The sequence below is a fragment of the Schistocerca americana genome, chromosome 5 (assembly GCF_021461395.2).
Source record: "Schistocerca americana isolate TAMUIC-IGC-003095 chromosome 5, iqSchAmer2.1, whole genome shotgun sequence".
In the NCBI taxonomy this organism is placed as follows: domain Eukaryota; kingdom Metazoa; phylum Arthropoda; class Insecta; order Orthoptera; family Acrididae; genus Schistocerca; species Schistocerca americana.
In genome coordinates, this window is record NC_060123.1 from 531,609,966 (window position 1) to 531,630,206 (window position 20,241).

At 41.7% G+C, this 20,241-nt stretch overlaps 1 protein-coding gene across 3 annotated transcripts in view; it reads right to left on the reverse strand.

Moving 5' to 3' along the window:
* The window catches only part of LOC124615316 (focadhesin), a 292,146-nt gene that overhangs the window by 138,036 nt on the left and 133,869 nt on the right, over positions 1–20,241 (reverse strand). For all 3 annotated transcript variants that reach the window (XM_047143114.1, XM_047143113.1, XM_047143115.1), the window contains exon 12: positions 18,740–18,885. In XM_047143114.1, the coding sequence (XP_046999070.1) occupies positions 18,740–18,885 (146 nt within the window). The remainder of the gene's footprint in view (positions 1–18,739; positions 18,886–20,241) is intronic.

A 20,241-nucleotide genomic window follows, 5' to 3' on the forward strand; every position in this document is an offset into this window, starting at 1 on the left:
ATCTCCGCTATATGGTGAGTAGCAACTTTCCTTTCTCGTATTATTATTGAACACATTTGCTATTTCTTTAGGATCATTAATTTCTTTTCTGTTACAATTCAATTTATTATTGGAATTTTGAGGAGAAACATCGTCAGTTTGCTGTTTCACTATACTCCATACTGCTTTCATTTTGTTATTGGAGTTATTCATATAGCAGTCATTTGCCATTACTTTAGCTTCTTTGATCAAATTTTTAAGTATCATTTTATAATTCTTGAAGTATGCAAGGAATTCATTGGATACTATGGACGACTTGGAGATCTCATATAATCTTCGTTTTTGAGCATGATTTCTTTATACCTGTTGTCAATGAGCAATTTTTTCTGTTAAGCCTACTACATTTGATTTTCTGATTTTTAGCTGAAAATGACATGTTAAAATACATGGTGAGCACAAAGTCTTGCCCTGATTAAAACAATTTATTACAGAATAACCGTTTGACATAATTATTTACATTTGATGCCGTTACATAGGTTAGTGTTACTAGTTTTTTTAAGACCACTTACATTAGTAAACCTAAACGTGTGCTCCCTTGGTAGCTCAGAGAATGTCGAGGCAGTATTCCAGTTCCTGCCAGGTGTTTTGTACCATGTGTTCTGTCATAGTACCCACAGCAGCCTGTATCCTAGCCTTCAGTTCACTGACGTCAGCAACTGGTGTGACGAAGACTCTGTCCTTAATACAGCCCCAGAAAAAAAAAGTCAAGGGGTGTAATGCCTGGAGAGGGGAGTAATGTCCGGATCAGTGGACTGGAAGGAATGGTCCAGCACTCTGGCCACCCCGCTCTCCGGACAGTTTTATCACTGGAAAAGTGAAAGCCATTGTCGATGCTCCAGGAGTAAAGATGATCAAGACACCGCTTAGGACAGACAGGTCCATGAAGAACTGCAATAGATGACAAAATCATCAACAAAAGGGGGCTGGAGATGCTGGTGGGAGACAGGCCATTATAGGGTTAACGGTGATAGCAAAGAGGACGACACTCAGGACAGAACCGTGAGGCACACCATTTTCCTGGATAAAGGTGTCCGACAAGGCAGAACCCACATGCACCTTGAGAACTTGACCTAGTAAAAATGCCTGAAGGAAACAGGGCAGGTGACCACAGAAGCCCCACAAGTAAAGAACACAGAAAATACCAGTTCTCCAGCAGGTGTCGTAGGCCTTCTCCAAATAGAAAAACACGGCCACAGCCCGGGCTTTCTGCAGAAAACCATTCATGACATGAGTGGACAAAGTAATGAGATGGTCAACTGAAGAACGACGTGCTCAAAATCCATACTGTGCATTCGTCAGTAAATACGACACTTAAGCCACCATACCAGAGGGGCATGAATCATACATCACATCACCTTGCTTATGCAGCTGGTAAGAGAGATGGGGTGGTAGCTAGAAGGAAGGTTTTTGTCCTTACTGGGCTCAGGTATGGGTATGATGGTGGCTTCATGCCAGTGTCCGGGCAATGTGCCCTCTGCCCAGATGCAGTGGTACGTGTTAAGCAGAAAGTGCTTGTCCACAAGAGAAAGATGCTGCAACATCTGAATGTTGATCACGTCCGACCCTGGGGCAGAGGACTGGGATGAACTGAGAGCATGACTGAGCTCCCTCATAGTAAAAGTGGCATTGTAGCACTCACGATTTGGAGAAGAGAAGGGTATCGACTGAGACTCCTCCACTCGTTGCCGATGGAGGAAGGCAGGGTGATAGTGAGAAGAGCTTGAAATTTCTGCAAAATGGTGGCTCAAGGTTTTGGAGATAGCAACAGGGTCCACGATAACATCGTCTGCTACTGTGAGGCTGGAAATGGGGGAGTGGATCTTGGTCCCAGAGAGCCGTCGGAGGTTGGTCCACACGACAAAGGAAGGGGTGGAGCTGTTAAAATAACTAGAGAATGAAATCCAGCTAGCTCATTAGCTATCCCAAAGAACGCGACAACACTTTGCATGTATCTGTTTATAATGAATGCAGTTTTCCATTGTACAATGACGGTTAAAAATGCGGAGAGCACGTCTCTGTGCACAAATTGCATCATGGCATGCCTCAGTCCACCAAGGGACTGGGACATGACATGGTAAAGAGGAAGGGCAAGGAATAGAATGTTCTGCAGCAGTAAGGATAACATTGGTGAAATAGTCCACCTGGTCATCGCAACTGGGGAAATCTTGTTCTTCAAAACCATTTGGGCGAGCACGTTGGTGGGGTAGGAGTCACCAAATGGAGAGCACATGGGAAATGGTCACTCGAATAGGTGTCAGAAAGAACGGACCATTCAAGAAGATGGGGAAGTTGGGCAGTGCAAAAAGGTAGGTCCAAATGGGAACAGATGTGCGAGAAGTTGGAAAGGGAAGTGGGTGCTCCAGCGTTAAGGCAGAAGAGGTTAAGTTGGTTAAGGTCAGCCAAGAGGGCACCTCTCTGACAGGTCCTGGGAGAACCCCAGAGGGGATGATGCGCATTAAAGTCACCGAGTAGCAAAAATGTGGGAGGTAGCTGCCCAATAAGCTGAAGGAAGTCTGCCCTGGTGACATCGAATGACAGAGGAACATAAAAAGTCAGGCGAGGAAGAAAAAGGTGAACTGCAATAACCTGAAGACGGGTAGTCAGGGACATGAGATGAATAAGAATGCCATCCCATAGGAGCAGCACGACACCTCCACGAGTTGGAATGCCGACTCCAGGGGGAAGGTCAAAACGAATCGGTAAGTAATGTAAAAGCTCAAAGCAGTCATAGGGCGCAATTTTATTTCCTGAAGCTAGAGTACAAGGGGATGCTGTGATGCTAACAGCAGCCATAAATCCTCTTTGTGGGACCAAAGTCCGCAACGTTCCATTGGAGGACAGTCATGAGGAGGAAGAGATGTAGGTGTGTCAACCTGGCAGCCGCCGAGTGACAGCTGGTGTAGAGTCGCTACTACAACACACAGAAGCAGGAGGAACCTGCTCCATGGGGTCCACAGAAGCATCAGCTTGCTTGTGCACTCAGTCCATGGAGTCCAATGCCGAAAAACGGTTAGTTGTGCGCTCCAGCGAGACAGAGGCTGGCCAGGCTAAGGTACAACGTGGCGAAACTGTCGAACAGGATCTTCAAGTTGGCAAAGGAGAAGACCGTTTGTCTTTGGTGGACTTATTCCAACCTTTCTGGCTAAAGGAAGACTCACGTGTTGTTTGGCTGGAGAGTCGCAGGAAGTCTTCATGAGATTGACACTGGTAGCAGAACATTGGGTTCGGAATGTATGGCCAGACTGTGATAATTTCACAGACTGCTTTGATCTTGGATGGCAGCACCACTCTATCAAAGGTGAGGAAAAGAGTGCAGGTAGGCACTAAGGAGGAATCTACCTTTTTCATTATACGATGCATGGCAATGACACCTTGATCAGAGAGGTAACACTGGTGCCTGGTGTAAATTACACCATGGGAAGAATTCAAAGTTCTATGGGCCTCAACACAAACAGGGTAGCCGTGGAGAAGGGAGGCAGCAAGCAATTGTTGTGCTTGAGAATCAGTAGCAGTCTCCAAAAGCAAAGTGCCATTCCATAATAAGAGCAGGATTTCACAGGGCCAGCAACTGAATCAACACCTTTCTGAATAATAAACGGATTTACCGTGGTGAAGGACTGACCGTCTTCAGTATGTGAGACCATGAGGAACCGTGGTGCAGCGGGAAGGGTTTTTGAATCATTAGTCTCATTCCGTTTACATTTTGTAGATGTCGATTGGAAAGATGATTGACTTATCATGAGAAAATACCCCATAATTGCCAGCATCTCCGACGGCACGCTCCTTCCAACAGGGGAGCACCTTCAGAAGGGGGCGCACCCACCTTAGGCGATTGTTCACACCTCAGATCACACCTCCCAAACACCTGACAGAGGGCTAAGTGGCAATTTGTGAAGGTTGCAGCTCAGGCAATCACCCCTCCCTGCACCTGGCCTGTACCAGGTGGTCATGCGAACCCTACCTATCGAACTGGGGCTGGGAATTATGCGTTACCTAGTCACCTGTTACACATCCAACGCATGGGTCAGCCTTCAGTAGCACACAGGGAGAAAGAAGAATAAAAAAGAGGATCCTCAAATGCCAAAGCGGAGGAACAAGAGGAGAAGGGAAACAAAGAAAGGAAAAGGGGGCGAAAAACATAGGTGAGACTGTTTGCACGTCAGCAATGGAACACAGAACATTCCCGATAATACCCCAGACATGTTCCCCAAGGGAGGGGAAAAAGAATAGCAAGAGGATAGACATGCACCAGGGAAGGTGTAAACAGTAAAACAAGTGATTTCTGGCATTCCCCAAAGTAGTGTTATAGGCCCTTTGCTGTTCCTTATCTATGTAAACGATTTGGGAGACAATCTGAGCAGCCATCTTCGGTTGTTTGCAGATGACACTGTCATTTATCGACTAATAAAGTCATCAGAAGATCAAAACAAACAGCAAAATGATTTAGAAAAAATATCTGAATGGTGCGAAAAGTGGCAGTTGGGCCTGAATAACGAAAAGTGTGAGGTCATCCACATGAGTGCTAAAAGGAACTCATTATATTTCGGTTACAGAATAAATCAGTCTCATCTAAAAGCCATAAATTCAACTAAATACCTAGGTATTACAATTACGAACAACTTAAATTAGAAGGAACCCATGGAAAATGTTGTTGGGAATGCTAACCAAAGACTGCATTTTATTGGCAGGACACTTAGAAAATGTAAGAGACCTACTAAGGAGACTGCCTACACTACCTTTGTCCGTCCCCTTTTAGAATACTGCTGCGTGGTGTGGGATCCTTAACAGATAGGACTGACGGAGTACATCGAAAAATTCAAGTTTTGTATTAGCGTGAAATATGGGAGAGAGTGTCACAGAAATGATACAGGATTTGGGCTGGAAATCGTTAAAAGAAAGGTGTTTTTCATTGCGAGGGAATCTTCTCACAAAATTCCAATCACCAACTTTCTCCTCCGAATGCGAAAATATTTTGTTGACACCGACCTACATAGGGAGGAACAACCACCACGATAAAATAAGGGAAATCAGAGCTCGTGCGGAAAGATATAGGTGTCCATTTTTTCCGTGCGCTATACGAGATTGGAATAATAGAGAATTGTGAAGGTGGTTTGATGAACCCTCTGCCAGGCACTTAAATGTGATTTGTAGAGTATCCATGTAGATGTAGAAGGGAAAAAATTCTGCAAAGGCTGAGGCCCCATGGTAGCCAAGCATGAACCTGCCAAAGAGTGGCAAGCCCCCTGGGGGGCACATCCATAGTGAAATGAATGTTTGGGTGGATTGAATACAGGTGTTCTAAAAAGCGCTTTGAATTCTAAATTCTATGAGACCAAATAACAAAAGTATCATCTGCATATCTAAAAAAACGAGCAGGTTTCAATATCACTTGAAACACTGCAAGGTGGAATTACTCCATTTGCTACCATTCTACACCTTAACAACTCAAGCAATGGGAAATCCAGGATGGAATGTAACACTGTTATGAAAAGGATAGTTGCTGCTCACCATATAGTGGAGATGTTATGGCATGACTCAGCAACTCCTTTAAATAAATGATTCTTTTTTTTAAAAAAAAAAATTATGAGGCTGGTAGCAGACATAGATCATTTACTTAAAATGTCAAAATTCCTAGCTAGCCAGTATTTTATTAAAATTCACAGTACACCAGATTATTTGAGTGCAGCTGGCATTAGTTAGTTTTCCACAAAACATTTTCCTTTGAGAAAAATTTGTAATTGAAGTCATTCCAATATAATGTGATCAAAAAAATTCCACAAACCAATGACTGTTTACTTACAAAAAGACTTAGTTCATTGGATAGCTCTAATTTTGCCCTCTCCAATTAGCAGTTTATATACTCTGAAAAGTAATTAACCAAGAATTTAATATTAATTAAAACTCCCAATCACCCAGAATTACTTTCAATTTTTGAACTATTAAGCTTGTTTCACCCCAGACATAATGTTATACTTTTATTGCTCTTATTTTTCTGAACCAAACAGTAATAATCCAAATACGCCAGTAATTAAGAAACTGAATAAATTACAGGGCTTGTGAACCTCAGAATTTTACATAAAACCTTGTAATCCACTATGGAGATACTGAAGCTACCAAAGAGTTTGTTGCGGGACTAGTTGTATTTACTTAATTGCAACATAAAAACACACTGTAACTCATACAACTCCTTTATTAGAAAATTAAACATCAGAACAGCATAAAAACAAATGAGGAAACATAAGTCAGAGACTACCCCAGAGATAATAATTACAAATGGCAATCACTCGCACGCAGCATTATACTGCACGTAACACTGCACTTCACCAATCCCCCTTTGGTGTCAATGGTACTGTCTGTTGAAACAGACAAGTCATCCGGACCAGGTTACAATGGCTCATGCACAGGCTGCTGATGGAGCATTAGAGGTAGCCTCAGACGTCCATTGAGGCTGACCTGTGATGTGCAGTGGAGTGGTTGGGGCTTCGGTCATGTCCGTAGTGTGTGTAGATGCATCCGTACCAGTGTAGGGAGTGCGGAAAGCTGGTTTGAGCCTGTCGACGGAGATGGTGGTTGGTGTATCCGTCACATCGACATTGACTGTCTTGTCCTCCCTACTGATGACACGATAAGGTCCGTCGTAGGGTGGCTGCAGCGGCTTGCATACTGTGTCATGCCGTAAGAAGACATGTTGGCATTCCCGTAGCTCATCAAACACAAATGGGCGACGGGCCTGCTGATCCCTTGGAGCAACGGGGTGTAGTTGCCGGATTTGTGTACACAGATTTTGTACAAAATCTGAAGTGTCAATGCTGTTGTCTGGCACATCAGCAAAGAACTCGCCGGAAAGTTGTATCGGCTGGCCATAAACAAGTTCTGCAGTTATGGCATTCAGGTCTTCTTTCAGTGACGCATACGCTGTGAGTCGTGACAATGAAGCGACACTTTCAGTTGGCGGTGCATGCATTCAATTAACCCATTTGCTGATGGGTGGTAAGCTGTAGTTCTAATGCACTTTGCACCCAGCAGGATAGAGATCTCTTTGAACAAATACGACTCAAACTATCTTCCTTGGTCTGTTGTGATTCATAACTGCACTCCAAAATGGGCGGTCCATCCCCTGAAGAATGCAGTCGCGGCAGTTTCGGCAGTGATGTCGGCGATCGGGAACACTTCGGGCCAGCGTGTAAAATGATCGATGGCTGTAAGGCAGTAGGCATATCCTTCTGATGGTGGGAGAGGTCCTACGAGGACTAGGTGGACATGATCTAATCTCTGATTTGGAGGAAGAAATGTGCCAAGAGGCAACCTAACATGCCAGCTAAATTTATTCCATTGACAGGCCACACATTATCGCACATATTGCTTGTAATGTTTCTCCATGTGTGGCCAGACCAAAGCTCGCTTCACCACGTTGGTAGTGACTCATATTCCAGGGTGCGACAAGTTATGTAAAGAGGCAATTGCCTGTTGGTGAAAGTCAATAGTCTCAAAAGGTCTCGGTTTGTTGGTGGCGACATCACAATACAGCAGCACAGTTGACAGTGGCAGTGTAATATGGTGGAGTTGTAGGCCTGATGGTTGCGCCAACAAATCTCAGAGATCACTATCAGATTGTTGCGCTATGGCGAGAGCTTCAAAATCAACTGCTTCAGTGAAGGCTTCAGTCCTGGAGAGTGCATCAGCTGGCGCATTTAGTTCTCCTTCAAAGTTGACAATATTAGTGGTGAACTGTCCGATATAGTCAAGGTGTCGCAGCTGATGTGGCGATGCCTTCTCAGGATGCTGGCGGAAAGCATATGTTAGTGGCTTATGGTCTGTGATGAGAGTGAACTGCTGTCCTTCCAACGTGTGACGAAATTTCAAAATAGCAGCGTATGCAGCATACAGTTCGCAAACATAGGTGGACCAATTCTGTTGAGATGGCAATAGCTTTTTACTGAAAAGGCTAAGGGCTGCCAGTGCCTGTCTATATGCTATTGCAATACAGAACCGACTGCAGTTGCAGATGCGTTGACCATCAGGGCGAGAGGCACCTGCAGAACTGGGAGTGCTAACAATGTAGCTTCTGCAATGGCAGTCTTAGCTTGTTAAATGCCAACTCGTCTCACTGTTCCACTGGAGTTTGTCTTTCGGCTTTGGTGAACCTTGCAAGAACTTATTTAGTGGCGAGGCTAGGAAGGCACGATTGTGAATGAATAGACAGTAAAAATTAGTTATGCCAAGAAATCTACGTAATTCTTTAAGCGTCATAGGCTGGGGAAAATTCAGTATAGCGTCTACTTTCTCCCGTGGTGGCTGTATGCCTTGAGCGTTGATAGTGTAGCCTAGGAACTGTACTTCAGATGCTCCAAAAATGCACTTCAAAATGAGCAGGCCACGTGCACGTAAACGAGTGAAGATCTGTCATAAGTGTGATAGGTGTTCTGCCTCTAAATTTGACATGACCGAAGCGTTGTCAATATACACATAACAGAAGTCTAAGTCACGTGCCACTTCATTCATGAACCGTTGAAACGTTTGGGCAGCATTACAAAGCCCAAAAGGCATTCAGATAAATTCAAAGAATCCGAACGGCATGAAAACAGCTGTCTTAGCAACGTTGTCAGGTACCACAGGTATCTGGTAAAATGCATGAACTAAGTCCAATGTAGAAAAGATTTGCTTACCGTGGACACTGAAAGTAAAATCTTTGATATGCGGGACTGGAATGGTTCTGGATTGAGCTGTTTGTAGTTGCCACATGGATGCCATCCGTTATTCTTCTTTGGTACCACATGTTGAGGAGATGAACAACTACTGCTCAATGGGCAGCATATTCCTTGTGCTACCAAGTATGAGAATTCCGGCGGTGCGGTCGGGCATGTAGTGGTGGCCCAGGTGTAGTCAAAATATAGTGCACTGTTGAGTGCTGCACAGGTGCTAGTGTGGGAGTCTGGCATGTGAGCTCAGGGAACTGTCTGAGGAGCTCTATAAATGGAGAATCACCAGTAATCACCAGTACTGCTGTGTCTTCCACACAACGCACTCGACCTTGGCTTGCTGGGTTGGTAGGAGGGTCAAGAAGGCGTCGGTGATGGAAGTCAGGTAAGAGTCCATAAAATAATAAAAAATCTGCTCCAATTATGAGGCGCGTCACATCTGCTATGACAAATTGTCATTCAAATTTGCGCTGCAGGCTCAAGTTCCAAACTAATGTGACATGACCATACGTTGTTATTGTGGAACCACTGGCTGTGAAAAGGTGGCAGTCATCACATTTGCAACATGGCAGACAGGCAGATGGATAGACTGACACGTCAGCACCCGTGTCTACCAAATACTGTAACTTTGTGCTATGTTCCGGTACAAAAGAGTTGAATGCTGCCGTCTGGAGAGCCAATGGCTGTCATCATTGACTTCCAGCTGAGTTTCCCTGTTCACACGGCAGTTTACACTTGCGCACCTCGGAACCATATCATCGGTGATACCAACAGATTCTTGTTGACTAAAGTGAGCGGCTGCGCTTATCTGGTGAGCGGTGGCCACGAGATCGTCGGCTGGTAGTCTGGGTCCATAATGCAGCTACTTGCATGGTGAGCTCGGCAACCTGTGCTTGTAGCGTGGTGAGAGTGTTATCTGCCCGAGGTTGTGAGCAAACTGTTGCATTGCATACGGATAGATACATTTCGCTATGCGATCCGCGGTTTGTGCGAATGCATCCAGATCGCCAGCACACACTGTCAATATTTTCTGCAAGTCAGGTGGCAGGCGCGATAGCCAAATATTCCGCAAAATGTCGTCAGTGACCGCATTGCTCACTAATGTACGCAGTTGGCATAGTAGCTGTGATGGCTTGCGATCACCTAGCTCCTCTGTGCAGAGAAGCTTCTCCAATCTCTTTGTCTCTGACTGTGAGAGCCAGGTAATCAGAGCGTTCTTGATGGTTGTGTAATGATCAGTACTCAGTGGTGACGCCAGAATATCTTGTACTTCTGTGGCCATATCGTCATTGAGTGCAGCAACTACATAACTGTACTTCGTTTCGTCTGCGGTTGTGTGCACTAGCACAAATTGACTTTCTACTTGAGCAAACCACAGCACACGATTCTGTTGCCAAAATGGTGGCAGTTTTACTGTCACGCGATTAATTACTGTGCCAGTAGACCCTTCTGCAGTAGGTGGTGGGTCTGCCATCATGAATTATGGCGAAATGAAACACGGAAGATGCGTGACGCGGCTGACACAGATGTTCGTATTTAACACAACGCGGCACAATACGGAGCGTTAGTGATCGTCAAATTTCACATTAGTGACCATCGGATATCATGTTGGGGTCACCAATGTTGCGCGACTATATATATATATTATATATAAAAACAAAGATGAGGTGACTTACCGAACAAAAGCGCTGGCATCTGCTTGTGTCTGTATGTGTGGATGGATATGTGCGTGTGTGCGAGTGTATACCTGTCCTTTTTTCCCCCTAAGGTAAGTCTTTCCGCTCCCGGGATTGGAATGACTCCTTACCCTCTCCCTTAAAACCCACTTCCTTTCGTCTTCCCCTCTCCTTCCCTCTTTCCTGATGAGGCAACAGTTTGTTGTGAAAGCTTGAATTTTGTGTGTATGTTTGTGTGTCTATCGACCTGCCAGCGCTTTTGTTCGGTAAGTCACCTCATCTTTGTTTTTATATATATATATATATATATATATATATATATATATATATATATATATATATATATATATATATATAATGGAAGGAAACATTCCACGTGGGAAAAATTATATATAAAAACAAAGATGAGGTGACTTACCGAACAAAAGCGCTGGCAGGTCGATAGACACACAAACAAACACAAACATACACACAAAATTCAAGCTTTCGCAACAAACTGTTGCCTCATCAGGAAAGAGGGAAGGAGAGGGGAAGACGAAAGGAAGTGGGTTTTAAGGGAGAGGGTAAGGAGTCATTCCAATCCCGGGAGCGGAAAGACTTACCTTAGGGGGAAAAAAGGACAGGTATACACTAGCACACACGCACATATCCATCCACACATACAGACACAAGCAGACATATTTAAAGACAAATATGTCTGCTTGTGTCTGTATGTGTGGATGGATATGTGCGTGTGTGCTAGTGTATACCTGTCCTTTTTTCCCCCTAAGGTAAGTCTTTCCGCTCCCGGGATTGGAATGACTCCTTACCCTCTCCCTTAAAACCCACTTCCTTTCGTCTTCCCCTCTCCTTCCCTCTTTCCTGATGAGGCAACAGTTTGTTGCGAAAGCTTGAATTTTGTGTGTATGTTTGTGTATCTATCGACCTGCCAGCGCTTTTGTTCGGTAAGTCATCTCATCTTTCTTTTTTTATATATATATATATATATATATATATATATATATATATATATATATATATCACACACAATGCGCGCGCGCACACACCCGCATTCAAATGCAACTCACACACAAATGACTCTGGCAGCTGAAGCTTATTTGTGACAGTCTTTTTGTTGTGCCAATCTGCGACTCAGCATCTCCGCTATATAGTGAGTAGCAACTTTCGTTTTTATGATTTTTCAGTCATCCAACATACAGTTAATCTGAATTATTACAATATAAAATATGATGATGTCATTACTAAATTCAACACTTATAATATTATAAAGCAAAATATAATTATCAGTTTCACCAATCAGCCTTACATGTGTCTTTATATACCCCCACCAGACAGTACGTCAACAATCTGCAGCTAGCAATCACCCACTTAACATCTCTTCGTCAGTTTATATAATTACCAAGCAGTAACCATTTTGCCAGTGTATCAGTGACAAAGTTTGTATACAGTAATCATGTTAAGGTCATGTATGTGGTAGAAGTATATGACTGGGAATTCTTCTGGCAACATTTATGTGTAAAAAGAACAGCACTCTGATTACAATCTGAGTGATACTTCAATGTGAAGAATGAATAATATATAGTCACAAGTAAAAAATGGGGTTGCATTCAGCTTTCATCCTACTTCAATATGGGAATCTGTATTAGACATATTGCCACTGCGTCAGCCTTATTGTGGGTGGTAGTTTTTACATTAAGGAAGTTGGATTGATCACAACACGGTTAGTAATCATATTCTGCCCATTGAACAATTAATAATATGAAGAGGAACTACTGTGAACCAGTCATCAATACTTTCTATATAAATAAAAGTAGAAGGATTTCCAACCCGCATCAGTAGTATTCTGACTGTTATTGAATTGTTAGACCACCAATTAAAGACAATTTTGAGAAGAAGACTACATTGTATTGTGTGACACCAAGGATTCACAGCAATATCAGCATGTTAGTACCCTTATATGCTGCCTGTACAGCACAAAATCTTCCATAAATAGATTGGCAATAAGAGGTGGCAAAGGCTCACCACCATTACTCCATCTATTTGTTTATAGAGCTGTTCACTGAATAAAAAGCAAATAGAAGTTGACACATCTTCAAATAAGTTAGTTAATTCAACACCAAACCTAACCCCAATTAACAATAATGAAAGAGACAGAGGAGCATGAGTGAAGAGAGAGACCACATCAAAACTTACTAAAGTGTCAGTGTCATTCAAGCCCAATCCCCAAACTGGTGTAATAAATCTGCCAGGTACTTAATGTAACGTCCACTCTGATCTACCAGTGGGCTCAACAGAGTAGCAACATGTTTTGCTACAAGATATGCAATGTATGTCACTACAGGTGTAAGAGGAACCCCTTCCTTGTCGATCATCAGATAGCCATATAATCTAGGAGGGAACAGCACAATGACAGTTAAGACTTGTGACAGTCACTTGCAACATGAAACTTTTCAGGCTGATAATTATCAGCATCTGCCTCAGTGGAAGGGGTACTTCATACCTGGTTCATATGGTCCACATCACCTCAGACCCTGGAAGTTTCTCAGCTGAATTAGCACACCTCGAAGTGACTTTTCACTAGAATGTTAAAACTGAAGGACAGATCAGGCAAACATTACACTACCGACTACCTGTGATGTAGGTCATTGATGAAGTTAATAAGGTAGCCCCTAAGTCTATGGCCTTTTGGCCTTACACAGGTAGCATTTCAAATAAGACTTCTTGCATTTTATGGGAAACACTGTGTGACATGTGTTTTTTGACCACCATCTAAGGTTACAGCCCTTTTAGCAACTGTAAAGGGTTATCTGGGTCTGTGTATGACAGGTGTCTACCATACCCCTTGCAGTTGTGACAAGTCATATGTTGTTCAGTCAACATCTTGTAGTCTATCAGTTAATGTCATTGCCTTAAGGTTGTGGTATCCCTAGAATGATAAAAAGAGCTATTCAATTGAAATATAGCTTATTACCCATTAAAACAAGTAAATAGTCCCTAGTCTGTTTCACACAGTCTCACAGAACTCATTCCAACCAGCACAATTAAAAGATTCCTCTTGTAAATTATGCTGAGAAAGGTTTGACTGTCTTTCTAGCTCAGTCAATAAATGATATCAGTCAATAAACAATGTAAGTTCTGCTGATTTCCTATCATGTTGAAAGTCACCTTAACAATATGCAAACTGCCATGTGGTATCAATGGCTGCCATTCACATAATATTCTATGATCCTCTTTTCCATTTAGAACTTTCAATACCTCACATTCAAATTCACAAAACTACTTCCACATTTGTACAAATACTTCCCCTATTCACTGTACTTCTCAGGCTCTTAATCATGCAAATATTTCTTCAATGATATAAATGTTCTCTGGCACTGGTGCCGCACCTACCATCACCAAAAGCCATTCCGCCGTACTAAACTGATTCTCCCTATCTACACAAATGTGTGTGATCTAACATGGGGCTCCACACCATATTGCACAAAACTGTTCCTTCTGGAATTCTCCAGAAGGCCAACAACATAGTATTTACTGGAAATAGGTGGTTGTGATCAGTTACTAGCAAGTCTACCAATAATGGTTCCATTACAGTGTCCAGCGTCAAAATATTGGTAGTTGTCAAAGATGTCATCCAATTGCATTCACCTAAGTTGTTTGAACAAATGAAAAACTGTGTGTAAAATCCCTAGGGGGCCAGGTGGATAACAAGTGGAAATCGTGTCAATACACATATAATGACACGAAACGTGTCCGTTTACAGGTTGTTATATTAATTTGTCTTCAAATATAGCTGCATGCTAACAATTTAAAGATTTATTCACACAGCAGAATAAAATCTTAAGTTTAATGCTATCAGTAGGTACAGGGTGACAATGATTGAACTATAAGAAATAAAATCATCATAAATTCTGAATGATTTGTGTTAGAACATTCAAACTGCACGGTTAGTCGTGGGGCATGATGGGAATTAGTATGCACATGAATAGTTGGTTTAGTGATGAAGCTCACTTTCATTTGGATGAGTTCATCAATAAGCAAAATTGGCGCATTTGGGGGACTGAGAACCCTCATTTCATGATTGAGAAGTCTCTTCACCCTCAACGGGTGACTGTGGTGTGCAATGTCCAGTCACGGAATAATCAGTATGATATTCATTGATGGCACGGTGACTACCAGACAGTACATGAAGGTTTTGCAAGATGTTTTCATCCCTATTATTCAAAGTGATCCTGATTTCAATAAGATATGGTTCATGCAAGATGGAGCTCGACCCCATTGAAGCAAGAGAGTATTTCGTATCCTGGAGAAGCACTATGGGGACGGCAATCTGGCTCTGGGGTACCCAGAGGCTACTGTCATGGGACTAAATTGGCTGCCATATTCTCCGGATCTGAACACATGCAACTCCTTTCTGTGGAGTTATATCAAAGACAAGGTGTCAACCTGCTTAGCTGAGTGGTAATGTGTTTGCCTACCATGTAGCGGGCCTGGGTTCAATGCCCGACAGGGTTGGAGGTTTCACTCCACTAGTGGACTGGGTGTTGTGAGTCCTCACCACCATCTAATCATCAGTGACATGCAAGTTGCCCAATGTGGCATCACCTGAAATAATACATGCAGTGACCAAACTTTCCCAGACAGGGCCTCCTGGCCAACAATGCCAAGTGATCATTTTATCTCAACTCAAAGACAAGGTGTACAGCAGTAAATCCAAAATCACTACTGAGCTGAAAACAGCCACTCAGAAGGTTACTGACACCATCAATGTTCTTATACCTCAGCAGGTCATGCAGAATTTCGCTACTTGTCTGCACCACATCATCGCCAATGATGGTAAACATATCAAACATGTCAAAATCCAAATCTGAATACTTGTCGTGATGTTTACACCGTGAATAAAGTATACGCTCGCAGTAATTTGTTGCTAAAGGTGGGCATTTAAGGAGATAGAACCTGGATAAACTGAAAGAACCAGAGGTTGTACAGAGTTTCAGGGAGAGCATAAGGGAACAATTGACAAGAATGGGGGAAAGAAATACAGTAGAAGAAGAATGGGTAGCTTTGAGGGGTGAAATAGTGAAGGCTGCAGAGGATCAAATAGGTAAAAAGACGAGGGCTAGTAGAAACCCTTGGGTAACAGAAGAAATATTGAATTTAATTGATGAAAGGAGAAAATATAAAAATGCAGTAAATGAAGCAGGCAAAAAGGAATACAAACATCTCAAAAATGATATCGACAGGAAGTGCAAAATGGCTAAGCAGGGATGGCTAGAGGGCAAATGTAAGGATGTAGAGGCTTATCTCACTAGGGGTAAGACTGATGCAGCCTGCTGGAAAATTAAAGAGACCTTTGGAGAAAAGAGAACCACTTGCACGAATATCAAGAACTTTGATGGAAACCCAGTTCTAAGCAAAGAAGGGAAAGCAGAAAGGTGGAAGGAGTATATAGAGGGTCTATACAAGGGCGATGTACTTGAGGACAATATTATGTCAACGGAAGAAGATGTAGATGAAGATGAAATGGGAGATATGATACAGTGTGAAGAGTTTGACAGAGCACTAAAAGACCTGAGTCGAAACAAGGCCCCCGGAGTAGACAACATTCTGTTAGAACTACTGACAGCCTTGGGAGAGCCAGTCCTGACAAAACTCTACCGTATGGTGATCAAGATGTATGAGACAGGCGAAATACCCTCACACTTCAAGAAGAATATAATAATTCCAATCCCAAAGAAAGCAGGTGTTGAAAGATGTGAAAATTACCGAACTATCAGTTTAATAAGTCACAGCTGCAAAATACTAACGCGAATTCTTTACAGACGAATGGAAAAACTGGTAGAAGCCGACCTCGGGGAAGATCAATTTGGATTCCGTAGAAATGTTGGAACATGTGAGGCAATACTGACCTTACGAGTTATCTTAGAAGAAAGATTAAGGAAAGGCAAACCTACGTTTCTAGCATTTGTAGACTTAGAGAAAGCTTTTGACAATGTTGACTGGAATACTCTCTTTCAAATTCTGAAGATGGCAGGGGTAAAATACAGGGAGCGAAAGGCTATTTACAATTTGTACAGAAAGCAGATGGCAGTTATAAGAGTCGAGGGGTATGAAAGGGAAGCAGTGATTGGGAAGGGAGTGAGACAGGGCTGTAGCCTATCCCCGATGTTATTCAATCTGTATATTGAGCAAGTAATAAAGGAAACAAAAGAGAAGTTCGGAGTAGGTATTAAAATCCATGGAGAAGAAATAAAAACTTAGAGATTCACTGATGACATTGTAATTCTGTCAGAGACAGCAAAGGACTTGGAAGAGCAGTTGAACGGAATGGACAGTGTCTTGAAAGGAGGGTATATGATGAACGTCAACAAAAGCAAAAAGAGGATAATGGAATGTAGTCGAATTAAGTCGGGTGATGCTGAGGGAATTAGATTAGGAAATGAGACACTTAAAGTAGTAAAGGTGTTTTGCTATTTGGGGAGCAAAATAACTGATGATGGTCGAAGTAGAGAGGATATAAAATGTAGACTGGCAATGGCACGGAAAGCGTTTCTGAAGAAGAAAAATTTGTTAACATTGAGTATAAATTTAAATGTCAGCAAGTCGTTTCTGAAAGTATTTGTATGGACTGTAGCCATGTATGGAAGTGCAACGTGGACGATAAATAGTTTGGACAAGAAGAGAATAGAAGCTTTTGAAATGTGGTGCTACAGAAGAATGCTGAAGATTAGATGGGTAAATGACATAACTAATGAGGATTTATTGAATAGAATTGGGGAGAAGAGGAGCTTGTGGCACAACTCGACTAGAAGAAGGGAACGGTTGGTAGGACATGTTCTGAGACATCGAGGGATCACCAATTTAGTATTGGAGGGCAGCGTGGAGGGTAAAAATCATAGAGGGAGACCAAGAGATGAATACACTAAGCAGATTCAGAAGGATGTAGGTTGCAGTAGGTACTGGGAGATGAAGAAGCTTGCACAGGATAGAGTAGCATGGAGAGCTGCATCAAACCAGTCTCAGGACTGAAGACCACAACAACAACAATTTACATTTTCTTCAAATAGTTCAATAATTATCACCCTGTACATAATTCTTTTGCACTATATAGATTGCTAGTTCATAAATTAAAAAAAAAAAATAGTACAATAAAAGGAGAGATTTAAATCAAGCATAAGCTACTTGATTTCTTGTTGCAGAATCGATGGGTGGCAATTCACATTAGACAAAGAAGCTAACCTAGCAAGGGCAAGGAAAATGTAGGTGGATTTTTAACTAACAAAAAGCCTGTATAACAAGAAATGTATTTCCATAAATGCAAAACTTTGGCAGTACAATACTGTCATTAAACCAGAATGCCTTTCGTTAAATAAAGCCAAACAATCAAGTGAAATAGAAAAGAAGGAAAGGAAAATAAATAGGGAAATCTTTGGACCAAAATATGACAATGGGAAATGGAAATTAAGAAGAAATAAAGAAGTTTATGAAAAAAAAGAGTGAATATCAGACACAATGAGGAAGAGAAGAGTTGCAGTCTATTGACACCTAAAAAGGCTAGATGAAAACAGCCTAACACAAATAATTTTTTAGTCATTCGACAGAAACCCTAAAACATCAACGATGTGGGTAAAAAAATTAAAGCAGGCCCGAGGGAAATGGAGAAATTGAGAAAGAAATAGAAGAAACAAAAAGAAGAAAGAAGAAAAAAAGAAAGAAAAAAGAACAAGAAGAAACAAAAGTCGAAGGTTTCAATAGGTTCCAGGAGAAAACAAAGAAAAAGACAGGGACAACATGGACAGAAGAAAGAAGAAAGAACATTGGAAACGGATAAAAAATTGCAGGAAAGATAGAAAGGAGAAAAAGAAATAATATATAAGTTATTCCATGTGGTCCTTAGTAGGACAAACAAATTTTAAAGAAAGGAGCTTTCCGTAAGGAACAACTATAGCTTATTTTAACACTTAATTTTCTGTTTCCCAAGCATTTCATATCACCGAGTAAAGCACAGCTCTAGTAATTACTCTCACCAGAGTCGGGTATTCATATAAGGCTGTGATACCAGCTTAATCTCTTACTTAACTGAATCATAATGTATATACAAAGAATTTGTTTTGCTAACTATTAAATACTTTGTTGTTATTAGAACAGTAGCCATCAAATCTCAGCTAATAGATGATACATTTCCTTCTCTATACAAAAAAGTTGATACAGAAATTAACCATAATACTTCTCAGCACATTCCGAGTATAGTTTATCAAATCTGTGACAGTTTTCCATGTCCCCTGCACATAAATTTCCAGAAATGTGCTTAGGTGAGATAGTACTTACTGGGAATGTACGGCAGAACATCCTCTGGTCGCCTTGCAGCATCCACTGGCGTCTTTGCATACTCTCTTGGTAGTTTGAGATTCTGTCGATAAGATTCCGGAAGAGTTTGAAGGCTAAGCTGCGAGAGATCAAACTTTGAGAGTGCCCTGAAATAAATATTACAACAGTTTAGTTAGAGCAACTACCATACTAACAGACTTTGTAATAAAGGCATTGTTTTATGATAAACAATCCCAGAATTCTGACATTATTTAATTTGCTACACTTGAACTAACAAAAACTTATGAGGCTACTTAAAAATAGTTTCTCTGTGAGCATTATGTATCAAGAACACTGAAATGAGCTGTAACACTTCATTGGAGCCTCCTAGAAATTTCACAAGAGAAAGTGGATAACACTCTCTCTCTCTTTTTTTTTTTTTTTTTTTTTTTTTTGCACTCGATTATTGTTCTACTTGGGGTCCCCACATACTCGTGCCTGAATTGATAGGTCAACGATTCTACATTTGTTAGCAGTTTCTTTTCTGTAGAAAATCAATCTTTTATCCAAAACACTAAAACACTGAAAAAGCATAAAATGTTTGTGGCATACAAACATAGGTGGAATGACTTCATAGCTGCAGAGTTAAGAGTGCAGCTGGGTCAACCTATAGATAGCTACTGAGGCTGTGCAAATAATATTATATTGTGAATAGTGAACCTTTAACAGAACTGGTTATGTAAAATTATAAAATGTGAGAGCTGTAGACAAAGGATTATGTAAATAGTAGGCCTCCATGAAACACAGACCTTGCCATGATGGGGGGGATTGCACACCTCAATGATACAGATATCCATACTGTAGATGCAACCACAATGAAAGGGTATCTGTTAAGAAGCCAGACAAACGCATGGTTCTTGAAGAGGAGCAGCAGCCTTTTCAGTCACTGCATGGGCAACAGTTTGGATGTTTGACTGATATGGCCTTTTAACATAAACCAACATGGCCTTGCTGTGCTAGCACTGTGAACAGCTGGAAGCAAGGGGAAACTAAAGCTGTTATTTTTCCCAAGGGCGTGCAGCTCTTCTGTATGGTTAAATGGTGATGGCATCCTCTTTGGTAAAATAATATGATGGTAAAATAGTCACCTACTCAGAAATCTGCATGGGGACTACTCAGGACGATACTGTCATCAGGAAAAACAAAACTGGCAATCTACAGGTCAGAGCGTGGAATGTGGGGCAGGCAGGTTAGAAAATTTAAAAAGGGTAACTGATAGCCTAAAGTCAGATATAATGGGGATTAAAAAAGTTTGGTGGCAGAATGAGCAGGACTTCTTGTCAGGTAAGCAGAGGGTCATAGATAAAATCAAATAGATGTAATGCGGGCGTAAGTCTAACAATAAATAAGAAAATAGGAATGCGAGTAGGCTGCTATGAACAGCACAGTGAACATATTAGCACAGCCAAGACAGACATTAAGCCAACACTCACCACTGTAGTACAGGTTTATATGCCAGCTAA